This window comes from Ammodytes marinus (genome assembly GCF_949987685.1).
Source record: "Ammodytes marinus genome assembly, chromosome: 16".
NCBI lineage: Eukaryota > Metazoa > Chordata > Actinopteri > Uranoscopiformes > Ammodytidae > Ammodytes > Ammodytes marinus.
Window position 1 is genome coordinate 6,338,027 of NC_137220.1, and position 24,858 is coordinate 6,362,884.

The 24,858-nt window shown below is 41.3% G+C and overlaps 1 protein-coding gene across 1 annotated transcript in view; it reads right to left on the minus strand.

Moving 5' to 3' along the window:
* Positions 1 to 4,939: 4,939 nt before the first annotated feature.
* syt3 (synaptotagmin III) overlaps positions 4,940 to 24,858 on the minus strand; it is a gene marked incomplete at both ends in the record, with an annotated part of 36,768 nt that continues 16,849 nt past the window's right edge. Inside the window, 6 exons of the mRNA XM_080043896.1 lie at positions 4,940 to 5,029; positions 9,847 to 9,976; positions 11,760 to 11,931; positions 15,031 to 15,151; positions 17,525 to 17,743; positions 23,472 to 23,598. Coding sequence (XP_079900022.1) covers positions 4,940 to 5,029; positions 9,847 to 9,976; positions 11,760 to 11,931; positions 15,031 to 15,151; positions 17,525 to 17,743; positions 23,472 to 23,598 — 859 coding nt within the window. The remainder of the gene's footprint in view (positions 5,030 to 9,846; positions 9,977 to 11,759; positions 11,932 to 15,030; positions 15,152 to 17,524; positions 17,744 to 23,471; positions 23,599 to 24,858) is intronic.

Below are 24,858 nucleotides of genomic sequence, written 5' to 3' on the forward strand. Positions count from 1 at the left end.
ATGGACGGACGGAGGGAGGGAGAGAGGGAGGGATAATACAGACACGGAGAGAAAGAGGGCAAGATGGAGTGATGAGGGAGAGAGAGAGAGGTGAAAAAATGAGGTGAGAGGCTATAGCAGGTATAGAGAAAAACTAAAGAATAAGGGAACAAACACACACTGAGGTGATATATAAGAGAATGTACCGGCTCAACTATATGACTTTTTGTTATGTATCGGAAACACAATAAAGGGTTAACTAGGGTAGACAGAAGCAGGGATAGAGCAGGGCTGGGAAAATAGTGTTATGGAGCCTTGAGACCAATGGATCGATACGGTATCTACTTATACAAGCCACTCGATAACCCCTTCAGCTCACTGGCAAACCACACAGTATACACCAGCAGGTTTTACAATGCAAAGGGTGTCACCTGATGTGTTTACCCCAGACCCGGCGCCGTGGGTAACATCTTTAATATATTAAGTACACTGAACCTTTTATTGTAGTATTTCAATTTGAGCCACGCCCACTTTTGATATCTTTGCCCTTCAAAATAAAACTTGTTTTTTTTCACCAATTATTTTTTAAATTCTTGCAGTTTAAAGCTACACTGTAAAGGCTAATATGATGTTAGCTACTTAGTCAAATCTAAATATATATATATATTTTGTAAACTAAAGCAAAAATATGTGTAAGATTATGACTATTTGCGAGTGACAAATTCTTTCGACCAATCACCTTTCAGAACACATCACACAAGCGAGTTGGTGTGTGGGTGGTAGAAAGTAGTTACACTATTCTCTGGTCTTTAGTTCATGAGCCTGCAGTTTGAAATCTGTTTTGTGTTTTTAAAATGAAAAATAGATATCAAGAAAAATGGCTTAAAACCAAAATCTCCAGCTTTATTAGCATCAAGCAAAGAATAGAGTTTCATATGAATTTAATCTTATGTGAGTTCTAGTGCTTATACTGTGGTGTATAGCTCTGTATTGTTTTGAATTTGCTTGCTGTGGTCAGCTGTATTCGACCAAGTGTAGGAGCCTATATAGTAAGCAAAGCTGTTGTTATTTTAAAAAGTGAGCCTTTTACCTTTTTTTTGGTCATGCTTTTGTTTACTAGGCGTTTGTGCCGCCTCGAACCCACTGCATTGCTGCCCATGTGTGTGTTGTATGTTTTAAATTTAAGTTTTATTTATACATTCTATTTATCAATTAACACACATGTAGATTCACTGTTTAGTTGTGCCTATTTTGCGAGCTTTTGGCGTCTTTAGGCAATGTTGTTTGGCCATGCTGTTGTTTTGCACTGTAGTGTTGTATGTATGGGAACGTTGTCATGTCGTTTTTTTGCGGCACCGTCCTATTAAAAATGGCATTTCATTATTAATGTATTGTGTGTATGTGTCTAATGGTTGTAAAACTTTTTTTTGTTTAAAGTTACATTTAAAAAAAAAAAACAGAAATCCCTACAGATTTGCTCTGGCGCCGGGCCTGGCGTACCAAATCAAGCAACACTTGTAAGTAATTCGCAATACACTTCCACGGTCCATAGGTTAAGAGAAACTAGATCCCTCCCATGAAACACACACACACACACACGCACGCACGCACGCACGCACGCACGCACGCACGCACGCACGCACGCACGCACGCACGCACGCACGCACGCACGCACGCACGCACGCACGCACGCACGCACGCACGCACGCACGCACGCACGCACGCACGCACGCACGCACGCACGCACGCACGCACGCACACACACACACACACACACACACACACACACACACACACACACACACACACACACACACACACACACACACACACAGACTGTTAGGATGAGAGAGAAAAAGGCAACGAGAGCAATACAAGTAGCTGTAGTGAGGTGTTGTTGTATCGTGATACTGTTGATTGTTTTCTGAGGTTTCCAGTAGAAATAGTAGTTGGTGGAATTAAGCAGTGACACAGACGCAGCGTTATAAGTGCAGGAATCCCAACCTCTTGTTTTTCTCACACACACCTCCTCCCTTGTTTCACCACTTTGCGTTTCTAAAAGGGGAAAATCTAAAAAATTGTCATGAATCCGTAGCCCGTAACAAATGAGCCTCAGGTTTTATTGTTATTTTTCTTTTCTGTTAATTTTTAATTTTAGTTATTTTTTGGTATTCCTTCTCGTAAAATGTAATCAAAACACACACCCGACGATTTAAATTTTCAATCCACTTTTGCCATCTGTTTTTTTTTCTTTTTTTTCTTCATCTTCTTCCCCCCCCTTTTGGACATACAGTACACACATTTTTTACTGAAAGAAGTAGTACACGATCAACACAGTTACTTACATCAGGCAAAGGGGGTTGTGGGTAAAGGGGAGGTAGGGAGTAGGAGGACAAGGGCAGGATGATGATTGGCAGCTGATTTCAGAGACGACATACATAGACAATAACAAACTAATGTCTATGAGAGACAGTGTTTCCCCACTTAGTGCAATGAGGCACGTACAGTTAACACACACACACACACACACACACACGTACACACAGGCACGCGCACACACACATGCGCACACCCACATGCGCACACACTCACACACACATACACACACACACACACACACACACACACACACACACAATGGCTCCTTGTAAAGACACAGGGACAAGACGACACGTTTGGCGCCTAGACAAGCGTTTCAAGTCTTTTCGGTGCCGGGGTTTTTTGGAAATGAGGGTGGGGTTTAGACAGTAAGACATGGGGGACGTCACAGTGACACACACACACACAGGCATACACACACACACACACACACACGGACGCGCACAAATACAAAACAAACACGCCCACAAACCAACACAGAAACACACACTAATAAAAGCGACACGGGGACGTGTGTGTCCTTCTAAAGTCTTTGTCAGGGACATGGAACGTGGAACTTGAAGATATATAATCGTTTTTTTTTCTCCTCAGTCAAAGTTTTGGACGATTTTCTTCTTGAGAGAAAAAAAGAAAAAAATGACAAAAGAAGTCCCGGAATGATAGAAAAATAAATATAAAGAGTGAGGTGATATATCCTTCCACCATTGGAAAACATAGTCCCATCCAGTGCAATCCAAACAAGATGCTGGTCCTTATCCCAAAAACGTCCGTAGTATAGTCCGCTCTGTAGTCCTGCGTTAGGGTTAAAGTCTTGGGACAATCAACTTTGTCCGTGTGTGTCCCAGACGCTCACACCATCCAAGCATCCTCAGTGCACTGTTCAAAAATGGCATGAGAATAAACTCCTTTTTCCTGGCGATTATATGTATATTCTGAACTACACAAAAAAACTACAAAACAAAATGGAGACCGTTGATGAAGCATGAGGAAGAGGGACACATTTCAAGGTTGCGTTTAACATGCTTAAACCAATGAGTCTGTCCTCATTTTTTTGACATCAATAAAAGACCACTGACTTGGAAACGCTTTTGTTGTCCTTCCTCTTGGGGAAAAAATAAGCGAGAAAAGTCCAAAAACGATGGGATACAGAGCCCTGGAGAAAGGCGTCCGAAAAAATGTCCCAAAGAATCCACCTCGGATGTTTTGTTTTGGCCTATCACGTGAGACTTTTTTCCCCACACACACACACACACACACACACAAACAGTACGGCTTCATGTACTTTGTGTACACCGATGTTCTTTTGCAAAGAAAAATATCGACATAGTGATGTTCTTCTTTTAAAGTCTGTACAAGTGGGCGTGAACCTTTGGTCCTGGAGTTGAAATCTGTCTTTCAATTTTTTTCTTCTTCTTCTTCTTCTTCTTCGTCTTTTTTTGTGTGTTCAAGAGAAAAAAGTTTGTCACGTGACGTCATAACTCTTTCCTAGATGAAATACTACACTATAGTCTGAAGCACACGGGAACTACGCACATACTACAAACTCTGTGTGTGTGTGTGTGTGTGTGTTTATGTATGTGTCTATGTGTGTGTGTGTGTGTGAGCTATTTGTGTGTGTGTGTGTTTTAGATCTACCTGTGTGCATTCCGGTTGCCAGAGCCCGATTTTACACTCGATATATCAATCCTACCATGTGCCATTTAGTGTCTGCTGTGTGTGTTTGTATATGTGTAGTCAGATGCTCAAAGTGTAGCTTGTAGATGGATGTTGTTGTTTTTTTTCATTTTTTTTTCTCCCCCCCTTGCGCTCCCGGCTTTGGGTAAAGAAAGCACTAGGACTTCATTACAGCACTAGGACATGGACACTAGCGCTCCGTTTTCTCCTCCGCTTCTCTCTCTCCTGCTCTCTCCCTCACTCTCTCTCTCTCCTTCTCTCTTCCTCTCTCCCTCTCTCTCTCTCTTTCTTTGATGGAGAGAATTATTCACAGATGAGAAGGGAAAGAAAGGAAAAAAGTCTGGAGCTGGAGAGATGAAAAATGACCTGAGGAAAAAAAACGGAAGAAAAAGAAGGAGAAAGGAGAAAAAGAGGCAGATTAGGCAAAGAGAGCAAGAGAGACAGTACGGAGGAGAATATATAAACAGTATGCAGTGTACTGTACGTTTGGGGGGAAGGGAGGGAGGGAGGGAGCGAGTGGAGAGGGAGGGGGCCCATTGCATTACATAACCCGTAACATCTAGATTATACAGATGCTTCTGCCTTCCAGCTAGCTACATCTGACAGCCTCCGCGGCCCGCCACTTTATCACACACTCGCAGGCTAGGTCATGCATTTTAAAGACTTTCCAACCGGTTTTTTGTCCCTCTATGCATACATCTAACTAGAGAGAGAGTATGGACGTTTTTATAAAAGATTCCTATACTGTGGGTCCCTGTTTGCAAGCAGAAAATCAAGAAGGGATTGGATTGTATATGTTAAGACAATAAGACAAATTCCTATGCCTTGAATGCATGCCTATAGTGTGTGTGGAAGCATGCGAGATGCGATTAGAATTAAAATATGTGAAAGGAGACACTCACAGTTTTTAATCGGAGTGAGGACTGTCCACCACGATGTTGGGCTTAGGGGAGGAAGCCGTAGCACTCTTCGACACGAATGCAGCGATCGCTTTCTCCTATGAAAGGGAAATGAAGGATGTTGCTTTCAATTTTAATTCTTCATGACATAATAAATAATTGTTTTTTTATACGTTCAGTTGGAAAAAATTAAAGACATTGAGATATGTTATGATCTGCTTTTAGCCTACACACTGCATGGTGGATAACACATTTACAGTGGTAGAATTGGTTATAGAATAATTTTCAGAAATTATTTAAATTTAAAAAAATCACATGATAATCCACAACAACACACTGTACAACAACGATAACAAATGCGCCAGAGTACAGCCATGCTCCTGGGGGGCAGCATTCAGAAGAACAGCCCAATGTTTGACAGGGGGGAGAGGCAGGGGCGGATCTAGAAAAATATTCATGGGGTGGCAAGAGGGTGGCAGGAGATTTTAAGGGGTGGCAACCTGTGGCGGATGTATATACAGTATGCCGATTTAATTAAAGCCATATAAATAAATATGTACTTGGGAAAGCCCCCACATTTAGATATGTTGACTAAATAACATAATACTTAATGTATTGTAGCACGAGTGAAGCCTTACATTTAAACATAAAAGGTGTCAGACAATTTTAAAGATTATTATTACTGAATAATTACTACATTACCTGCCTCACAACAAACACCTGCACTAATACACCAGCATGGGGCTCAAAATCTATGCAAATAGGGCTGCAATAAGTACTTAGTTAACAGTGAGTCTTTGGTATTTGTCTGTGTTAATATGAGATACTCCCATCAGATGTCAATCATCAGTCTAACTTGAGTGCAAATATCAAGTTATTAAAATATTCTAGTAATTTACATACAATACAGATAAAATCATTCATAAAAATATTGTGTGGCATTTTCCTTTGTTTGGTCACAAACAGTGACCTGTTAAACACACTGTAAATGGGAAGAGGTTCAGTAATGTCCAACACAGAAATAGGCCTACTGGTTATTATGAGCAATTGATAAGCACAACCTAAGACTTTAATCTAAAATAGTGTGATAAGAATTATGAAGTATATCCTTATACAAAGGCCTATAGATAAAATTAAACAAAATAATTAATGAATTTCAAGGTTATAGGTTATGATTAAACCTTGGTTTAGGACACCTTTTAAATGGGGGGTCTGGGGTTGCCCCCCCAGAAATTTTGAGCATTCATCACTTCATTTCCTGCATTCTGGTGAATTTGTTTGCATCAAGTTTATGTAAAGTAATAGACAACATTTAGGTTCCCAGTGACAACAATAGAATAGAATACAATGCAGTAATATCATGCATTCTGTATTGCTTTCAAATATTTATTCTCCTCTATTGTTAAAAACAAATTGGTTTAGAAAAAAAGAAGAAGTGATTATTCACGTCTATCATTGAGAATGTAGTGGCTGGTGGTATTTTACTTGCATGCAATCTTCAAATATTCAAAAATAATAAAGTGCAAAATGAGGTTTTAATCCTCATGTATTTCCTTTAAGCTAGTGACTAAGTGTGCAGTGGACAGAGGGAGGAAGAGATAGCTTTATTTTATAATTTAGCTTTTTGATTTGTGAGCGTGATCCTCACTGACTTTTAGGGTGTATTCACACATGCCGTGTTTAGTTCGGTTGAAACGAACTCAGATGCACTTCCACCTTCGGTGCGCATCTTTCAGACATGTGTGAATACAGCAATCGCACTCGGGGGCGGACCAAACAAACGATCCGAGACACAGCTAAAGAGGTGGTCTCGATGCGGTTCCATACGCACTCTGCTGCAGTTCGTTTGTGGTGTGAATTTGTCCGGACTCGATCCGACCCAATTGCAGGAAGCATTGTGCCTTTTCTTTTTTAATAAATCACCGTCAGCTTCACATTATGGGAAAGTGTTGCCGTTGTTGGGAAGATTAGTTGTGGTTTGACCGGGAGCCCGAGCAAATATATTACATTTGATAGACAGGACGCGTAAACATGCTGATGTGTTCAGCGATCAGATGAAGGAGAGGGGAGCGTCTCCCGCACAGTGCCAACAGGTTCAAGCTGCGCTTTGTATGAAGTGCGTGTTTTTATTTTGCTTCCCATGTTACGGGACCGTCAATACTATCCCCGTGTCAGTTTGGAGCAGAGCTGCGGCGAACTCACACAAAGCTGACACACGGCTAAATCAGCTGTGTCAGCTTGAGCCTATTCCTCGCGAGCCGCGCGTCCAGTAGCAAAAATACAGTAGGCCTACATATTATGTTTCACATCGTAGGCTACAAGCCACATCATTGACCCAGGCCTACATATTATAACCATATGAAACAACAATAATTTTATGTTTTTTTATTTTATTTATAGGCTAGATGTAGGCCTATTTATTTATTATTTTTTAACCCCATATCGTATCAGTTATATATTTCGCAGTTTTCACTTCGTGCTTCCTGCTTCTCTCCACCCCAGAATGTCTGTCCAATGAATGAATGACCTCAGATCACGTGTGGTTTTGCTTCGTAATGCTGGTTCACTTGCAAAAGGGGCAATATGAAAGTGGACCACACCAAAAGAAAAAAATCTAAACTCTATTTGGTCTGGACCAAAGCAAGTGAACTAGTGGACTTTCCCAGTGTGAATACACCCTTAGACTGACTCGCGCTGTCTGCTCCGTGAGGCTCGAGCCCTTCAGCTGAGCGAACAGCTGTCCAACACGGAGATGAAAAACGAAACTGAAACTTAACTATCCTGTCCTGCCTGGGCTGACTTAAGGTGGAGCAACCAAATATAAATGAATAAATATTGTAGCCTACTAAACTGTAACACAAGTAATGAGTTGTGGAATTTGGATCAGTAGCCTAGTGCACAATCTTCGCTGATGTGAACGTTATTGTAGTTTTTCCGAGGCATTCACGAGTTCCTAACGTTACTATTAACCTCTAGTCATTGTCACCACACAGCAGCATATTAACTTTATAGGAAAACTACAACTCCATTAGCCCTGCTCTTTTCTCATTATTGTAATTTTTTCATAGATAGACAGTTAATCAGTAATACCTGGAGAGTGTAGTCTCTCCTGTGCTGCTTGCTTCGTTAGTCTAGAGAGGTTTGGATCCGTCTCTCGCGCGCCTTCGTTGTATTCAAAATCAGTGCCGTTAGGAGCGGTTAGGAGTCTCGGGAGTGGGTCGCGGGAGATCGGGGTGGGGCAATATTACTTGGCTACATTCACTTGCAGTCGGACATTTGAAACTCGCGCTCGTAAATGTCTCTTAACAGCCAAAAATAAATGTTTAATTTGGCGCTGCCCAACTGGGGTGGCAGCTGGGGTGGCAAGGCTTTTTTTAGGGTGGCAGTTGCCACCCCATGCCACCCCGGTAGATCCGCCCCTGGGGAGAGGGGAGGGGGGGATGGGGGAGGGCGTTTGTTTGTGGAGTAGAGAGGCGACATTAGTAGATTCATATTTGGTTTTATTATACTATAGCTTTGCCTGAATCTTTTCCAATGTTATTTTTGGACTTTTCAACATTTGTGTATTTGCAACTGGGTTTGCTGTTTATAATTTTTCGTCCTGGCTATCCGCAGCACTTTTACATTGTTGTTTTTGATATATTGTGTATGTATTGTTTTTGCTTTGCATTTGTTTGACTCGACACATTTGCAAAAAAGGGTCACCCCTTTAATTGATCTCTCGAGTATAAATAAAGGTTAAATAAACAAATAAATAAATAAATGAATAAAATAAAAAAATTCCGAAGCAATTTTTCTTACTACCACGTTTAGTGGTGGAAGGCGCCTAATTAAGTCTGCAGTTTAGACTATACTCAAGTACATGTACCTAAAGGTCATTATGCTTCTGCCCCTACTAACTGTGAGTTAGATGAAAAGATTGATACCACTTGCATTTTTGTACGATAAACAGGAAGCTACAGCTAGCGGCAACTCTGCTTAGCTTAGCATAATGACTGGAAATCATAGGGAACTGCTAGCCTAGCCCGCTGTATCCAAAGATAACTAAATATTCGTACCAGAACCTCAAAAGCTTAATCTATATACTGGGATTAAAACTTCATATCTAATCTTTTTAATCTCTACAAGAAAGGGTTTTTTAACTGGCAGGTTATATAAGATAAACGGCTTCTGGCGGTAGCTTCGCAATTAGCATACAGATATGAGTGTTATTAATGTTATCATGTTACTGAGAAAATGTTTGAGTACAGCCTCATCTTGCCACAATATTTTAAAGGAATATTTTCAGAGTTATTAAAAAATGTATTACTGAGTCTACTACAGCCCTGATCCAAGATTTGACAGCTTTCCAAATATGTAAAAAGTAAATTAAATTGGTTCCGCATTCTTAATTTAATTGAACTACTTTATTCCATTAAGCTGCTGATACAGTGCATGGCAGAATGTAACTTGTAATGGGGGAATTTATTTGCCAAAGCTTGTTTTTCTTAATTCTAAAGTATATGATGAATAATTATTTCATCACTGTTGCTTTAAAGTGAGTCTTCCATTACTCCAATACTTCTATCACAAATACTTCTCTACTGCTGTTCTCCCAGATATATGATGATGAAATGGTTTTGGTCATAGGCTCTGACTAACTGAATCGCTGAACATATGTGGTAACGAGATCAAATTCATGACACATGCATGCACACAAACACACACTCAGTCAGTCACGCTCACACACACATGAACACAACATGCACAGTCAGTCAAGCTCACTCACTCACTCTCTCTCACACACACACACACACACACACACACACACACACACACACACACACACACACACACACACACACAGTCAGTCAGTCACGCTCACGCACACACGCACACACACAGCACAGCATGTGATCATATGCTGGTTAGTTACCTCTACGAGCTGATACCATTGCTCGATGGGTTTGCGTGGGTTGGCCAGCATGGCCTGCCAGTGCTCTCTGCCCGGACCCTCGGCCTCACTGCCCACACGACACATCCCGATCACCTCATTATGACCAATACTGGAGAGCGAGGGAGGAAGGGAGGGAGGGAGGGAGGGAGGGAGGGAATGATGGATGGATGGATGGAGGGAGGGAGGAAGGGAGGGAAGGATGGAGGGAGGGTGGGAGGGAGGGAGAAAGGGAGGGAATGATGGATGGATGGATGGATGGATGGATGGATGGATGGATGGATGGATGGATGGATGGATGGATGGATGGATGGATGGATGGATAGAGGGAGGGAGGGAAGGAGAGATGAGTAGATATAGATAGATAGATAGATAGATAGATAGATAGATAGATAGATAGATAGATAGATAGATAGATAGATAGATAGATAGATAGATAAAACAGAGGAGAAAAGAAAGATTTAGATTTTTACAAAAACACTTAATTCATATACTTTGTACTGTTCAACAGATTAACACAAATTAATCAAAAATCCAAGTTTAAAAATCAAAAAAATCTATCTTCTAAAACCTTGTGCATATTCTCAAATCTTCATCAATAACTGAACAGACAATACTATCAAAACACCATCGCTGAGAGGGAGAAAGAGAGAGAAGAGGAAGAGAGAGAGAGAGAGACAGAGAGAGCTAGAGAGAGAGCTAGACATGCAAGCTGCTGTGAGAGCTTGTAAGAAACATTCACAGAGGATCTCATTTATCAAATGTTGAGTTCTCGGCAAAGAGTACAGCAGCTGAGGCACGGATATTGAAAAGCATCTTGCAAACACACACACACACACACACACACACACACACACACACACACACACACACACACACACACACACACACACACACACACACACACACACACACACACAGCGTTATGTCAGCGGGGAAGCGGGCGCGGGCACAAACATAGTCTACAAAAACACACACACCTTATGGAGATGCCAAACGGAGGGCAGACTACATAATAGGCAGGCGCCGCGTCTATACACAAACACATCAAGTGAGCCAAGTGTTGCTGGAAGCACCGGGCAGACACAATATGGCAACGCTACATATTTCTCTTTTCAGGCATTAGCATTAGATAGATCATGTTTATTCATGTGTGGCCCATGTGTCTATGTAAAACATGGATAGTCCAGCAGGAGGTTGACTTATAAAGGGGGCCTAATAATGTTTTACATAGCTGCAATACAGGCAAAATGTGCCAACACCAAATAGATGCAACAATCACACTGTGTGCACAAACATTAATATAAGTTGAGACAATGCAAGCAAAAAGGCTAGTTTTTTTATAAAGTACTGGTCGATTTTCAGATTTTTGGCAATTAGATAGATAGGCAGACAGACAGACAGACAGACAGACAGACAGACAGACAGACAGACAGACAGACAGACAGACAGACAGACAGACAGACAGAAAGGTAGACAGACAGACAGACAGACAGACAGACAGACAGACAGACAGACAGACAGACAGACAGACAGACAGACAGACAGACAGACAGACAGACAGACAGAAAGGTAGATAGATAGATAGACAGACAGACAGACAGACAGACAGACAGACAGACAGGCACTGGTCGATTTTCAGATTTTTGGCAATTAGATAGATAGATAGATAGATAGATAGATAGATAGATAGATAGATAGATAGATAGATAGATAGATAGATAGATAGATAGATAGATAGATAGATAGATAGATAGATAGATAGATAGATAGATAGATAGATAGATAGATAGATAGATAGATAGATAGATAGATAGATAGATAGATAGATAGATAGATAGATAGATAGATAGATAGATAGATAGATAGATAGATAGATAGATAGATAGACTCACCAGTCATAGTCCATCACTGCTATGACGATGGAAACACTGTCTATATTTTCGTTGGGAATGTCAAAGACCAGCGCCTCGTTGTATGTCGGGTTGAGCGTGTTTTTCTTAATGGAAGTCTTCCTCTTTTTTAGCCTTCGCCCGTCACAGATCAGAGAGGCCTTCACGTACGGGTCTGTGTGTGGGACAAAACAAATCATATCAAATCAAATGAAATCAAATCAAACTTTATTTCTTTATTACATTTTTCACAAGGAAATGCGACACAAGACGGCTTTACAGACAGCAAGAAGGAGCAATACAGTGAGTCACATCATTTTTTAATAATAATATTAATAATATATTATATCATTATAATATATATTGTTCTGATTGTATCTTATTTGCTATTATTTGTAAGATCTGTAATGCTTTGGCACAACTGTCTTCTGCGATAGTTATGCCAATAAAGCTTTTTGAAAATAATTAAATTGAGAGAGAGAGAGAGAGAGAGAGGGGGGGGGGGGGGGGGGAGATGAGAGAGGGCGAGAGAGAGGGAGAGAGAGAAAGAGACAAATAGAGAGGGAGAAAGAGAGAGAGAGGGAGAGAGAGGGAGAGAGGGAGAGAGAGATAAGATAAGATAAGAATTGCTTTATTGTCTATCTTGGTGGAAATTTGTCTTTGAGAGGGAGAGAGAGAGAGAGAGAAATAGAGAGAGAGAGACAAATAGAGAGGGAGAGGGAGAGAGAGAGAGAGAGGGAGGTAGGATGAGAGGAATCGTAGCATGAAAATAAAGAAGAAAGAGAGATGGATACGGGGAAAGATTTGGAGGTGGAATCAGAGGGAGAGAGATAAGGTCGGGCCTGTGTTAGATGCTGTGCTCACAGGTATCTGTGTGTGTAACCACATAAAAGGCTGAAAATCAAGTCGCTGCGGAAAAGCCGGATTAGGAACACAAAGAAAAGCAGCACAGGTGGAATTACTTCAGTTATCCATTCAACATGTGCAGCGCCGTGACAGCAACACACGCACGCACACACACACACACACACACACAACTACACGCAAGCACAGGCTCTCTCTCGCGCGCACACACACACACACACACACACACACTTGTACTCTTGAACCTTAACAAAAATGTCCTCCTTCCAAAAATTTCCTCACTCCGATGGTTAAAAGACTACAGCAGTCCCCACAAAGATGCCTGTACAAGCACACACACACACACACACACACACACACACACACACACACAAACACAGGACTCCATTTTCCTGCTGCGTTTTTTCTCTTTAGCATCTCAGAGGCACTGCAATCATCCCGTGGCAGTAATAACGGCATGCGGTCGTTATCATTTGAAATCTCATTTAATCTGCGAGAGCATTACCGCGGCTACCGTCGTCAAAAAGTCTTTAAGGCAAACATAACTGAAGGGTAGAGCCGTCTTATGATGCCTTTGTTCAGGTCAATATTAGCATTAGAAATCACATCTCTTAGACGTCGGTCTCTCGGGTAAAGCTAAGGCTGTTTTTGTCTATTTTTTCCGCAGACATACATACGTGACATGTGAAACGATACTACAACTGCAGTGGATTTCTGCTTTTGCAAAGAAAACACATTTGTACTGCTTGTTGTTTTTGTAGCAAATGCACCATAGCGCTTCAGGCCGTGTATTTATAATGTATAAGCCATATACCTCAACTTCTTAAAAGGGAAAAAATCTACCGTCGGATTTTGTCCAAACACATTCTGGTGAAGCTTGATGGAACTTCAGGAATTATTTAGCAAAAGATTTAGAGTCATTTACTTACTTTCTGTAGCTCTACTAACAGTTACTGATTCACTATTAGTGTTGAAAAATGTCTTCATGCTAAAAACTATTTGTTTTTGTTTGTTGTTGTTTGCCAGAAGGAGGAATCAGAACAGAAAGGATAATGAATGTAAAAGCAACAAAAGTTCAACAGAAAAACAAGGGTTGAATGTCTAATTCAAAATGAAACACAAAGTCTGTTTCCATCCACAAGTTTTTGTGCAAATGAAGACCCTGTTTCCACCTGGCACTAACATCTGGTTTAAGTGACTCCAACACCAGTGGATAGCTCTAACTACAGGTGCAAACACTCTCAGGACGCATTGAAGACGCATTGAGATCGTATCTCAAAAACCACATTCGGAGGTGGTATAGGCTGCATATGTCCACATTCTGATAGTAGTGTAAACGGGTATGTGACTCTTGTCTACATTAGGGGCTGCCTACTTAACTGCCGCCCCTTGCCTGAACGAAGTATGTACTCATTTGCGCGACAATGGTGTCATACGTATAAGCAAGATTGAATGAAAAAAAGCCTCATGGAAACTGTCAAATTTATTTATTTTTTTTATATTTTTGGGGCATTTTTATGCTTTATTGATAGTGCAGAGAGACAGAGGTGAAATGGGGCAGAGAGGGGAGTGACAAGCAGAGAACGACCGCGGGCGGGAATCGAACCCGGGTCTGCTGCTGGGCCCGGCCCGGGAGGGGGACGCCTTAACAACTGAGCTAAAGGCGCCCCCGAAACTGTCACATTTGATGTATTTTCATGAATCGCATTGTTTGGCCATTCACTCTCAATCTGTATAAAGGCTTATGAGATAAACCCTGATGGAAATGTACTATGCTGAATAAATTATTAATGGCCGCAGCCGCTGTAGTGGTGTGGCATTTAGTTGCATCTGCGTCATAGCGATCTTATGATACCAGCGTTATGATTATATCTTAATATGTGGCTATTACCGTATCATAATCATCATCACCATCATAATAATGTGTAAATAGTGCTACGTTATAATGAGTTAACATTGCAGGAATATGAATGGCAGTATGATTTGTGAAGGAAATGACCCAGTAAGGAACCTGTACCAAGTTAGTATTGCTCTTTAAAAACCTATCCCTAGATATAAACATAGAAGAAAAGAGCCAAAGAAAGCAACATATATATTGTATAACCAGTAGCGTTTTTTAGACCGTGTTAAAGCGGTTTTCTGTCATACATTTTTCTTTACATGAGTTTCCAGACAGATTGCCTGCTGGAGGACTAACAGCAGCTCGATATGTGTGTGTGTGTGTGTGTGTGTGTGTGTGTGTGTGTGTGTGTACTTGCGTGCTTGTGTTTGTTGGGCGTGTGTTACTCATGTCGTGGGGACATTTATCTGTTTACTCAGTGATATTGTAGGGACGTACCTTAGGTAAGGGTAGATTTGTGTGTGTGTGTGTGTGTGTGTGTGTGTGTGTGTGTGTGTGCTAATGCTTTACCTGAGAAGCCGGTGAGGTCCATGGCTTTGAGGTTGGTGGCCTTGATGACTGTAGCGGTGAGCCGGCCCGCGGTGGGAAGGTAACACAGCGAGAAGTTAAGCTCCCCGAGATCTGCCTTCTCCTGTAACACACACACACACACACACACGCACACACACAAAGAGACAGGGATCAGAAATTGAGCCTGGGATGCTGCGACCACACACACACACACACACACACACACACACACACACACACACACACACACACACACACACACACACACACACACACACACACACACACACACACACACACACACACACACACACACACACACACACACACACACACACACACACACACACACACACACACACACACACACACACACACACACACACGGCCATGGAAACGGACCCGTATAACACAAACACAAGCGGACAGATATCCTCTGCTTTGCCATGATGGTTTTTGCCGTTCCAGAAAAAGAGCCGCGGCTATGACTGACGCGCGGCGGTAATGTGGACAGGCAGTGTTTAGGCAAAGGGAAGACGCGCCGTCACTTTAAATGAATAATATGCCAATCTGTCACTGTCCACGAGAGCAGGGAAAGTGTTAAGCAGAGGTGACGAAAACGGGCTTTTTTATATCCGTTCACCCCCCCCCCCCAACCTCCCTCCTTTCCTCTGCCTGTGGTCTCAGTATAGACCCACCGTATAATACCCAGCAGTGGTATTCACAGCACGATTTGGCCCTATAGGACACCGTAGTGCTTTGAGACTCACAAATCAATACTTCTCCAGTTGAAACAATGAAATATGTTCCGAGGAGAGAGCTGATGCTTTGAACTACTTTTTTAAATAAATGAAACGTCCATCGTGCCAGAAAAATAAAAAAATAAGATGGTCTAATTTGCTAATAGCATTCGATGAATATTTCATATAAATCTACTTGGGACGCAAACGTGATAAAAAAATAGTGTGGATGTTGTTGCCAGCAAGCGGATCTGTTTAAATTATCTATCTGGGCTCTCTCCTGTGCTGTGTTTTGATATTAAAGGTGGAGTCAGTGCTTTATAGAGAATGTCTGCCCGTAATGTGTGTGCGCCCTGGGAAAAAAATCCAGTTTTAATACACAGCCTAGGCTCTCTTAAAACAGGCATGTTGCTAGCTATGGTGGGCCCCCCTTTGTTTATACATAGCCAGTTTTCAGAGTCTTACCCTGCGTTCCGAATCGCATACTTTCTACTACAGTATATAGTATGGTAGAAAAAAGATTTAGGATGTCCCAATTCTTGTGGCCAGATTTAGGATGGTTAGAAGTACCCGGATGTCCTACTTCCTCCGGCCAAGATAGTTAGTGTTGAAAACTGTTGAAACCTATTTGGGGCGATTCTGACCCACAATCCAGTGCGCACGTGAAGTGACGTCACATCGCCAAAGCCTCCATAATCATCCTAAAGCATCCTAACTAGATTATTTTTATCGTCGGATGTAGTATGTAGAATAGAAACAAGAAAGAGTATGCGATTCGGAACGCAGGGTTATTGTGTTTATATCAACCGTTTGGCTTCATACTATCCTGCCTTTGTGCATTTTTATTTTCAATTTATTTTCTGTACTCGGTGGGTCAGACTCAATCTCACACCATGAATGCGTGTGTTTAGTTTTTCACTTGAAACCTGCAATTGAAACTGTCACTACTGTCATGTTTGATTTGCTCTTGCTTCTAGCCTTTTTTCTATCATTGCTTTTGGCCTATAATTTGCGACCACAGCGGACCCCAATATCGCCTCAACAACAACATGGCTCATTCAGATCTCATCTAGTCGAAAAAAACAACAGTGCAATCTCCTCCAGATGATTGGGATTATCTGCCAACCGATATCAGTGGAATACAACTACACAATCCATCAGACAGTCGCCATCGTATCACCCATTGAAGTTGAATGCAAAAAAAAAAGAATGGCAAGTCAACACCCAAAGATGCCAACACCGATCCATCTGATATCCCTTTGTATATTCCTATTATCTCTGTTTTAAATATGTATGATTCATGTTTTTTTTAGAGAATGTTAAGTGCTTTTATATGATGTACATCTATTTGTATTTTTATACTGTTTTCACCCACGGATGCCTATTAAAGGTGTAGTCAGCGATTCTGGAGAACGCTTGTTGACTTACTGTAATCAGTGAATATCTCCTCATGAAGCATGATATGCTAACACTGCTATTTTTGTCCAGAGCACACACAGTAAGGACAGGTAGCGGATCATGAGGAGATATTCCCCCGATTTTGACAACACGGACTCTCAAGAATCACTTACTGCACCTTTAACAGGCGAAGGGACTGCAGAAAACTGAGCTTTTAACCTATCTCCTCTAAAGAATGTCAATAAGATAGATGGATAGATAGACAGACAAACAGACAGACAGACATACAGACAGACACACACACAGACAGAAAAACAGACAGACAGACAGACAGACAGACAGACAGATAAACTTACGGCGGTTCCCTCCACGATGTCCCTCCACACCGGCTTGTCCCCGCTGCCCTCGCTGAAGTCCAGCAGGTTGTCCACGACGACCTGTCCGATGAGGTCGTGTCTGGAGAACCGGTCAAAGTCGTAGACGGAGAAGTGAAGCTTCCTGCAGTGCAGCTCGGCCAGCGGCACGCCAAACTGAAAGGTCTCGTTAAACACCGGGTTCAGGGTCTTTCTGTGCACCTGTGTGTGTGTGTGTATGTGTGTGTGTGTGTGTGTGTGTGTGTGTGTGTGTGTGAGGGAGAGAGAGAGGGAGAGAGAGGGAGACATTTAAAAAAAACGGGTACGGCTTCATTGTCACTGAAATACCCTACTTTAGTTTTTAACACAATTCTACAGTCGTTCTGACCCATTTCCAGCTTGAGAATTTTACGCTCTGCTTCAAATACTGGTAGTGGATTTCAAACAGAGGAAGTACAACTCAACATTTTGTGAGGCCACTGATCGCATAAGTCTGCAGCTTTTTTACACAGAAGAGGGAAAGAGAGGAAGAGAGAGAGGGAGAGGGAGAGGGAGAGGAAGAGGGAGAGGGAGAGGGAGAGAGATAGAGAGAGGAAGAGGGAGAGAGGGAGAGAGAGAGAGATGAAGAGGGAGGGAGGAGTGAGAGGGAGAGTGGGAGAGAGAGGGTGAGAGAGAGAGAGAGAGGGATAATTTACAATTACACTACAGCCTGCAAATTATAGTCTATTTACCCTGTAATGAGGAATCCTTTCTCCCACATTCCCAATGCTTTGTCTTCAATGTTAAGAGCAGTTTCTGTAATAAGTTTTCGATATATAAATGGGCAAAGGTCTCTCATCCAGGTTAGTTTAGCTCAAACACTGGTAGTCAAGAGGAGCAGGTCAAAAGATAAACTTTACAACATCCCTAAACGCTCCTGTGTGCTTGTTGGGACTTGTTTGTTTATCACATTGACGAGAAAGAGAGAGAGAGAGAGAGAGAGAGAGAGACAGACAGACAGACAGACAGACAGACAGACAGACAGGCAGAGAGAGAGGGAGACAGACAGAGAGACAAAGAGAGAGAGAATCTACACATAAATTACAGCCTGCAGATTACTGTCTACTTATACTGTCATGGGTAGGGGGGGTCGAATCTTTTGGAATCCCACGCTTTTGATTCCGATTCTTGGAGTAGATTCAATTAAAGAATTTATTCTGGATTCAAAACTGATTTCTGTATTCAGTTGATAGGAGGATGTCAGTATCTACTCCGGTCCACTGTGTGCTAAGAGGCATTGTGGCCTAACCCTAACCCTAATTGTCCCAATGTAAAGATGGTAATAAAGACCTATAAGGGAGAATCGATGCTGCAATGAGGTATCCTAAATGAATAAACAAACTAACTAAATATTTTAAAAAAAATCCCCGGATTTACCCATTTTTTCTGCCTTATTTTACCAGTAAAAACAGCCACGCCCTCTCCCTTTATACTCAAATATGTGTCTGTGATTATGTAAGCAGTGAGTATTTTATTGATACCCTGTTCACACTGAATAATAACAGTCATTTGTGTTGCTAACATCTCGAGTGTCAGTGAATTTATTTCCTATTCTAAGCTCCCCAGTCCGTGTGTGCCTTATGTTATGTAAGCGTTCGTGTTTTTACGTTCCAGGCTTTTCGCATTGATTATTGCTTTTTCACTCACAGACACACAAAAGGCATATGTTTCCACGGAGACAAACTCAGCTTAGCTTGTGCGACAAAAAGCTAATGTGCTAGTTTAACGATGTGTCCAGAATCATCAAAGAAACTTAAAATAAATAATATCCCACTCGCTGGAGAGGGAATAACATTTTCTACTTTCTACTTTTTTTTTTTTTTTTTTTTTTTTTTTCTCAAGGAGAGGCTCAACTCCTTTTTTCGACAAAACAAACAGATTATTTTTTTCTAGGGTGGATTCTGTCTGGTGGACATGTTTTCAAAGACACACAGTGTGCGCCGTCAGAGATGTTTTGTTTATTTGTCTCGCGGCTTTCATCCGTGACTCAAATTTAATGCAAAAAGTGTCGCAGGTATAAAAAAGAAAAAAAAACTATATTTATCCAAGTGACACAAACTCTTTTTTTTGCTGTGGGGGTTTCTTTCTTTTACTTTGAAAATATTTCTTTAGCTGAATTAAGGTTCAGGTATGTGTTGTTGTGTTTTTTGCCTGTTTTTTTCTTTATTTAAATTCTTTATTTGTAGCTTTCAATAAGCAAGCGGTTACATCACACAAAAACATTATCTGCCTCGACCTAGATCTCCATATCTACATATAAGGGCGTACATGAAAAAAATACAACACAAAAATGTATATACAATTATATATATACACACACACCCACATCTATATGCATATACTGCATACATAAACAAACACACACACACACACACACACACACACACACACACACACTCACACACACACACAAACCTGAATAAAAAAACGAATTAAAAATACACAACTAACTTGCGTTCCTCTACTATGCAGGTTTATATGGCCATCCACTCATACAATTATTTTTTTCAGAAATGTCCTGAGTGAAATGCCAAATGAAACAAAAAATTAAATAAGTTATGTTGTGCTCCTGCAAACCACACAGTTCTTTGTTGTATTTAATCCAAAACATAAAAACATAAAAGGCCTCGCTCCCTGTGAACCAAAGCTATTCTCTCTTTTCTCTCACATCGCGCTAGCACACAGAGAGAGAGAGAGAGAGAAAAAGAGAGAGAGAGAGAGAGAGAGAGAGAGAGAGAGAGAGGGACGGCTTCTGCTGCTGTTGTTGTGAATATAAAAGCACTTTGATTAACTGCCCGTAGCACCAACCACATGGTGTTCAAAGCAACAAAACAGACATTATTATTATTATTACATGTTAATATCACAAAAACCCTATTTCAAACGGATCTGTGTGTTCCCAATATTAAATCAAACAACATAAAACATCAGGACATAGAAAATTCCTGAGCGGTTTGATGAATGTTGTTGTGGAAACTAAGAGGCTGAAACAACTGTCTTATGTGAGCTTTTTAGAACTATTTTCTGGTATAATTTGGAGACACAGAATTACCAAAAAGCAGAGAGACAGCTTCTGTAATTTTTTTAAATAATTCCTTATGCCAAAGCTCCTTCTCTCTTTGAAGTCTTCATTGTTACGGTGGTCTTGAAAATGTCCTTGAGCAACATTATAAACCTGCATTAGCACACGGGCCAACCTTGTTGCCTAGCCGCGGGCACAACAGTGAGATTTCACCTTTTCATGTATAATGTGGGGATGAAAAAGTCAAATCAAACTGACAAGAAATTCTCAATATTTTGTTTCCTCAACATGTACAAGGTTACAAGATTTATTTCTTTAAAATTGTCACAACACATTTGTTTAAGAAATATTTAAAAGTTCCTCGTAGCACCTTAGCTATACACAAAAAAATGCAAAGAAGTGATTTAACTACTTGCTCTTATAGCCTACTCCAATACTCCCCAACATTGCAGGTAACTGTATTTAGACAGACAGACAGACAGACAGACAGACAGACAGACAGACAGACAGACAGACAGACAGACAGACAGACAGACAGACAGACAGACAGATAGACAGATAGATAGATAGATAGATAGATAGATAGATAGATAGATAGATAGATAGATAGATAGATAGATAGATAGATAGATAGACAGGAAGACAGACAGACAAATACGCAGATGGATAGATGTTTATTCCCCCCTTTATTTGGCCTGTATTGTTCTCCTGTCATTTCCATCCATCACCTCTTTAACAAGTCAAATAAAACGGGTCATTTCATATCAGAGAATCCAGCCTGATATAAAAGCTATAGCGGCTGTAACTTCCTATTCAGCAACATTTTAACACTTTGAACTCATCCAACATCTTTCTGTCTATTTACTGACGGGAGATATAAAAAGCATTTGGATATAAAAGCTGTCATGCCATAAAGCCTGGCTGTGATAATTAGACTGTGAGAGGCACTCACTCAAATTTTTTCAAATCCGACTTTTTGTCAGTGCGTGATCCGGAGGCTGTCAGTCTGGCTTATTAGCACTTGATGATTGCTACTTGTTAGCTTTAGGATTTAGCACACAGATGCTCGGCGCTTAGTGCAACCACACACACACACACACACACACACACACACACACACACACACACACACACACACACACACACACACACACACACACACACACACACACACACACACACACACACACACACAAAAAAAACACACACACACCAACACACACACACCAACACACGCACACACACCGTGCACACACACACACACACACACGTCTGCTATTATAGGTGACGTCTGATTTCCCTTTTGAAATCTAGTAGAAGGGATAGAAAAAGCGTGGCAAAATATGAGCGCAGTGTTAAAAAATCCCCCATGTTAATGAGGCCGCGATTGAAATGAGACAATCGGGCTAACGCTGGAAACAAAAGCGGGCGCTGTATTATGCAAATGACTAGAAGCATTCACACTTTCTACAATGGCTGAAGGGGCTTTTGTGATATGCAGGAGACGGTCGCACAATAGGGGGAAACCAAGAGGGAGACATTTCACAAACTGGTACATTTTCATTGTCACTGAAATACCCTACTTCAGTTTTTAACACGATTCTACAGTCATTTCGACCCATTTCTAGCTTGAGAGTTTCCGCCATTTTTCCATATACTGGTGGTGTGTATACTGTATATGGATTTAAGTTAAGTTTCTTTATTTGTCAATTTACACGAGCTACATCGAAATTTTCTTCTTCGTATATCAACTCTCAAGTTACCACACTCCATAGGGGGTCAGAGCGCAGGGTCAGCCATAGTACAGCGCCCCTGGATAAGTTTTGGGGGTTAAGTGTCTTGCTCAAGGACACAATGGTAGAGATGGTGGGCACCGTACATGTAACACCAGCCACCACAAGTTTAACGTTTAAAACAGTGGAAGTACAACTCAAAATTTTGGCCACTGATCACATGAGGCTGCAGCTTTTTTACACAGAAAAATATATAAGAAGAATGAGAGAGAGAGAGGGAGATAGAGAGAGAGAGAGAGAGTGAGGGAGAGAGAGGGAGACAGAGAGAGACAGAGGGATAGGGAGGGATAGAAAGAGAGAGAGAGAGAGAGTGAGAGAAAGAAAGAGAGAGTGCTACGAGTACCTTTTTTCCTGGTACAGAACGTACCCGAAATGTACTCAAATATTGACTCAACCTGTCCTCGAACAGCGGAATAACACAGAGCAGCCGTGGCCCCGTTTAATAGTGTCTGAAGTACACATTATCTTGAATAAATGATGCCCCAGATTAGATTAGATGACATTAGTGCAACTGTAATGATTCTGCATGAGGAGGCCGCTTCGTCAGAGCAGAGGGAAAAGGCCCGGGATAAACAGTCACAATGAATTAACTGTTTCAATGTTGAAGACCTTTCTGTTTTTTTTTAGGTTAAGGCAAAACACTGCAGGGCAAAAACACTGGTCAGTTTTTTGAGATTTTTTGGATATTTTGCTCAAAATAGTCTTTCTTTCATGCTAGTATAAATAAAAAGGTCCAAATACTACATTTAGGTGTTTATTTGACTAAACCTAGTCTGCTAGTGGATGTTTATGTCTCCTATACGATCATCTTTGACAGTAGTTTTGGAAATATATGCATAATTATTTAGGTTACAATATTCAGAAGTATGATTAAATGAGTGTATACTAATTGCTTGAAAATAAAAGTATTTTGTCTGCATAAGAGCGGGTCACCCCACACGGAGGCTGCCATTATGCAGTGCCATGGTTCTACAGTAACTCAAAGTATAGAACTTTCACCATCTGATGCCACTAAATATTCCAATTTTACGCAATGCACCTTTAAGAGTGCAGTTTGCCATTGAGGAAACAGGTTATAATGGGAGCTTATAGTTACCTTGGTCTGGAACTTCTTCTTCCTGTCTGGCAGGAGGTAGATCTTGACGTACGGGTCAGAGAAACCGTTGGCGTCTTTCGCTGGAAGGTCCAAGGCTTTTAGGATCTTCACCACCAACTGCTCCGTACTGTAACACACACACACACACACACACACACACACACACACACACACACACACACACACACACACACACATAAACAGAGGTACCATTAGACTTTCACATGCTCATGAAAGCATAAAATGAAACGAGGCATCAAAGGCCGGGGTCTTACAAATTTAATACAAAAACCCAAACAGGGTCAACCCACACACACACACACACACACACACACACACACACACACACACACACACACACACAGACACACACACACACACACAATCGCGTGGGAGGTTCAGTGTCTCTGAAGCAAAGAAATTGGCCAAAATAGTGTGTGCGCGTGTATGCATGCGTGTGTGTGTGTGTGTGTGTGTGTGTGTGTGTGTGTGTGTGCGTGTGTGTGTGTGTGTGTGTGTGTGTGTGCAATCCCTGCAGCTGAATCATGGTTGCACTATCAGCAATGTTAAGATTAAGCACATGTACGTCCACCGCCCACCGGTGAGAATACAGAAATGTAAATGCATAAGAGGCAAAAACAAAATGTACACAAAATACCCCTGACCCATGTTAGCACTTTGCAACATCTGGTCTGGAAGATGCTGTGTGAGTGCCGTCTTCCAAATCGTTAAGTGTCGAGGCCAAAGCCGTTTCAAACAACGTATCCACAGCCTTCGACAAACCTATAAAGATGCCTCTGGCCCGCCGATATATGATTTGATTGGTCAGTGGGAATGTTTCAACATAGTTAATGAGTTCCAATGGTTCGTGCCCAGAGAAGCTTGTGGAGCGAATTCAAATTGGCCAGTGGCGAGTCTGGATTTCCAGGGTAAAGGATCAGGATATTTTGGGTCGAACACAGAAAGGAACCAAATATACAAATGTCAGAAGATTCGGACTTTGGGGCATTTCTTCTCAATAGACACAAATAGACCCAAACAATGAATGAAAAAATGAAAAAATTGTTCAAATACAATTATTTTTTGCGACCAATCAATTAATCAATCCACCATCAAATGAATCAATAAAGAAAGGAAAATAAATACCAAAATGTATTCTATATTGTACAATTGTGCTGTATTTTCTGGGATATTTTTTGGCATAAAAATATTCAAAGATGGGGCGCTCGTGGTGCAATGTTCAGAGCGTCGTTTCCCCCCCCCCCCCCGGGCTCAGGCCCCGTAGCCCCGTCCGGGTCAGTTCTCTGCATGTCTTCCCCTCTCTGCCCCACTTCAACTCTGTGTCTTATCTAATAAAAGCAAAAATGCTCCAAAAAATAATCTTAAA